General features: G+C 52.2%; 1 protein-coding gene across 1 annotated transcript in view; it reads left to right on the top strand.

Annotated features, from left to right (window-relative positions):
• The window catches only part of LOC121327266 (procollagen galactosyltransferase 1-like), a 1763-nt gene extending 36 nt beyond the window's left edge, over positions 1-1727 (top strand). The window contains exons 1-2 of the mRNA XM_041271190.1: positions 1-182; positions 1326-1727. The exon at positions 1-182 is cut by the window's left edge and continues 36 nt beyond it. Coding sequence (XP_041127124.1) covers positions 1-182; positions 1326-1593 — 450 coding nt within the window. The 3' untranslated portion in view covers positions 1594-1727. The remainder of the gene's footprint in view (positions 183-1325) is intronic.
• Positions 1728-4507: the final 2780 nt, after the last annotated feature.

Consider the following 4507-nt stretch of genomic DNA (forward strand, 5'->3'; position numbering starts at 1 on the left):
CTGGAGCGTCCTGAGCAGGCCGTGGTGGGTGTGCCAAACCTGGTAGAGGCCGATTACTCGTACTGGACTCTGGGCTACGCACTCTCCCAACAGGGGGCGCTGAAGCTGCTGCGGGCGGATCCCTTGGGGAAGATGCTGCCCGTCGACGAATTCCTGCCCATCATGTTCAACAAGCACCCCGTGTGAGTCTCCTGCCCGGAGCACCCCTCACTCCTACCTGCCCCACACTCACCCCAGCACTACCCTGGTGACAGGCCCCCATAGTAAATGCACAGCAGGGTGTAACAGAGCAGTGAAAGCATGGCAGAGCACGAAGGGTACAGAGCACAGTGAAAGCATGGCAGAGCACGAGGGGTACAGAGCACAGTGAAAGCATGGCAGAGCATGAGGGGTACAGAGCACAGTGAAAGCATAGCAGAGCAGGAGGGGTACAGAGCACAGTGAAAGCATGGCAGAGCAGGAGGGATACAGCACAGTGAAAGCATGGCAGAGCACGAAGGGTACAGAGCACAGTGAAAGCATGGCAGAGCACGAAGGGGTACAGAGCACAGTATATTCATGGGAAATTGGTCAGTCTCTCAGCTTGGTCAGTCTCTCAGCTAATGCAATCTGACTCTGTGGAGAGAGACCACACCCCCTCCAGGGCCCTGTTGTGACCACACCCCTCATTGGGAGGGGCCTCTCCTAGACTCTGCCCAGGGACAGAGCTGGGATTGTTCCCCGGGATCAATGGGAATAACACCGCGATCCAGCCGGACAATGAGACTCTCTGTTCCTCCCCTGTTCCCACTGAGATTGAGGTCGGAATCCCCTCTCCCCTCCCCTCTCTGGAATATTTGGAATATGCGTGGAATATGTACAGAGGCCCTCGGCGCTGTGCAGGGTAGAGCTGGAGTGAGAGGAGAGCAGCTCACCTCTGTGACTCTATACCTCTTAAAGTTCTCACAGTAGATTTGCAGTGGAGTGAGAGGGGAGCACTCTATACCTCTTAGAGTTCTCACAGTAGATTTGCAGTGGAGTGAGAGGGGAGCACTCTATACCTCTTAGAGTTCTCACAGTAGATTTGCAGTGGAGTGAGAGGGGAGCACTCTATACCTCTTAGAGTTCTCACAGTAGATTTGCAGTGGAGTGAGAGGGGAGCACTCTATACCTCTTAGAGTTCTCACAGTAGATTTGCAGTGGAGTGAGAGGGGAGCACTCTATACCTCTTAGAGTTCCCACAGTAGATTTGCATTGTATGATTCCTCCCTGGTTTTACTACGCATGTACAACAGTGCTTTTTCTCAGTGCTTCACTCTCCTCTCTGATCTCATGCTGTGTTCCAGTAAGAAGTACATGGAGCACTTTGAGCCAAGGGAGCTGCTGGCATTCTCCGCAGAGCCCCTGCTGCTGTTTCCCACTCACTACACGGGGGACGCGGGCTACGTGAGCGACACGGAGACCTCCACCATCTGGGACAACGAGGGGGTGGAGACGGACTGGGACCGGCAGCACTCTCAGCGCTCACGCAAGGCCCGGCAGCAGGGCCACATCAGCAGCGCGGGGCAGAACCACGTGGACAGCGCAGGGGCCACGGCGAGGGACGAGTTGTGAGGGGCCCCCCAACCCTGCTGTTCTGAGACAGGGCTGAGCTGTGAATGTGATGTGTTTACAGCTGCCCCGCAAACTGACTGTTCAATTGTAATCTTCATCTGAAATTTATTTCATTTAAAGGGGGGGGGGGGGGGGGGGGGGGGGGGGCAGATTCCGCTGGAGACCAGGCTCAGACACCTCTGTTGAGACAGTTCGGCCCATTCCACCGCCCCAATCACCCTAAGACTCCACGTGAAGACATGGTCTTCCGTCGGGTAAGTCGTGGTAGGATCTCCTCTCCTCTCCCCACCCCTGCACACTCTCGTGTCCCAAGGGAGACTGTTCAGTCTATCTGCAGACGGGTGCCATCATGTGCTCCATGAGTTATCTTAGAGAGCGTGTGACACAGCCCCTCGACAGGATCTTGACCAAGCAGCCCATTCCACCCCCTCACCACTCTCTGTGAAGACATGTCTCCTTCCCTCTGTCTCCTAGGTCTCTCTGCACACTGTGTCCCTCTGTCTCCTAGGTCTCTCTGCACACTGTGTCCCTCTGTCTCCTAGGTCTCTCTGCACACTGTGTCCCTCTGTCTCCTAGGTCTCTCTGCACACTGTGTCCCTCTGCTCCTAGTTTCTTAAAGCATTGGCTCAGGTTCTGCCCCTGATTCTTCCTTGTTCCAGGCTAAACAGACAGTTCTTTCAGCCCGTAGAGCAGGAGTCTGAATGAGTGCTTGGGCTCCGCCCCTCTGCCCTGCTGTTTGAATGAATGCTCAGATCAGGCCCCGCCCCTCCACTCCCCATTGTGTGTCCAGCCCACACCTGAAATGAAAGTTGATGTGTATAAAATAGTGATGAATTGTAACAGAAGTAATTTATGAGTCTATAAGTGTGATGCCTTACTGTAATGATTGCTGGATGAGTTGTTCAGATGAACTGTGTTTACAGAGCTGCTCTCTCACTGACAACAGCCCTGAGATGACAGTGAGTCTCAGTAAAGTGCTGCTGCACAGATTCTCGTCCTGTGTCTTTATTTCTTTAGCCCTGAGCTCTGTGCTTTACAATGCTTCCCTATGCTTTACATTACCTCTCTGTGGTTTACCAGACCTCTCTGTGCTTTACAATGCTTCCCTGTGCTTTACCAGACCTCTCTGTGCTTTACAATCCTTCCCTATGCTTTACCAGACCTCTCTGTGCTTTACAATGCTTCCCTGTGCTTTACCATACCCCTCTGTGCTTTACAATGCTTCCCTATGCTTTACATTACCTCTCTGTGGTTTACCATACCTCTCTGTGCTTTACAATGCTTCCCTGTGCTTTACCATACCTCTCTGTGCTTTACAATGCTTCCCTATGCTTTACCAGACCTCTCTGTGCTTTACAATGCTTCCCTATGCTTTACCAGACCTCTCTGTGCTTTACAATGCTTCCCTGTGCTTTACCAGACCTCTCTGTGCTTTACAATGCTTCCCTATGCTTTACCAGACCTCTCTGTGCTTTACAATGCTTCCCTATGCTTTACCAGACCTCTCTGTGCTTTACAATGCTTCCCTATGCTTTACCAGACCTCTCTGTGCTTTACAATGCTTCCCTATGCTTTACCAGACCTCTCTGTGCTTTACAATGCTTCCCTATGCTTTACCAGACCTCTCTGTGCTTTACAATGCTTCCCTGTGCTTTACCAGACCTCTCTGTGCTTTACAATGCTTCCCTGTGCTTTACCAGACCTCTCTGTGCTTTACAATGCTTCCCTATGCTTTACCAGACCTCTCTGTGCTTTACAATGCTTCCCTATGCTTTACCAGACCTCTCTGTGCTTTACAATGCTTCCCTATGCTTTACCAGACCTCTCTGTGCTTTACAATGCTTCCCTGTGCTTTACCAGACCTCTCTGTGCTTTACAATGCTTCCCTGTGCTTTACCATACATCTCTGTGCTTTACAATGCTTCCCTATGCTTTACCATACCCCTCTGTGCTTTACAATGCTTCCCTGTGCTTTACCAGACCTCTCTGTGCTTTACAATGCTTCCCTATGCTTTACCAGACCTCTCTGTGCTTTACAATGCTTCCCTATGCTTTACCAGACCTCTCTGTGCTTTACAATGTTTCCCTATGCAGTTTAACCTCTGGAATGCCGTTCAGCCCAATGTCTGGGGAGCCGAACACACTAGTTAATTATAGGGACAGGACTGCCCTCTGGTGGTCATTGAAAGTTTCCTCAGTCCAGACTGTTTAGCTCCCATTCCAGTGATGGAAGTAGTTCTGTATTTTACTGGTTAAATAGTGGATTCTTAGATAACTGTGGAGGGAGCTCACTTGAGGGATTGAGGGAGCAGTTCAGTCTCCGTGCCTCATGTCTGCTCTGGAATTGGACTGGACTTGAGGGAGCAGTTCCCTTTCACTGCCCATCCAATCCTTGGTCTTGAACTTCTAACAAAAGTCATCTCTGACCCACTGCACTGACCCACTACACACTGACCCACTGCACTGACCCGCTGCACACTGATCCACTGCACTAACCCGCTACACTGACCCACTGCACTGACTGACCACTGACCCACTGACACTGACCTACACACTGATCCACTGCACTGACCCACTGCACTGACCCGCTACACTGACCCGCTACACACTGACCCACTGCACTGACCCGCTACACACTGACCCGCTACACACTGACCTACTGTACTGACCCACTGCACTGACCCACTGCACTGACCCGCTACATTGACCTGCTACACACTGACCCACTGCACTGACCCGCTGCACTGACCCGCTACACACTGATCCACTGCACTGACCTACTGCACTGACCAGCTACACTGACCCGCTACGCGCTGACCCACTGCGCTGACCCGCTACACACTGACCCACTACGCACTGACCCACTGCACTGACCCGCTGCACTGACCCGCTACGCACTAACCCACTGCACTGA

The sequence above is a fragment of the Polyodon spathula genome, chromosome 14 (genome assembly GCF_017654505.1).
Source record: "Polyodon spathula isolate WHYD16114869_AA chromosome 14, ASM1765450v1, whole genome shotgun sequence".
In the NCBI taxonomy this organism is placed as follows: domain Eukaryota; kingdom Metazoa; phylum Chordata; class Actinopteri; order Acipenseriformes; family Polyodontidae; genus Polyodon; species Polyodon spathula.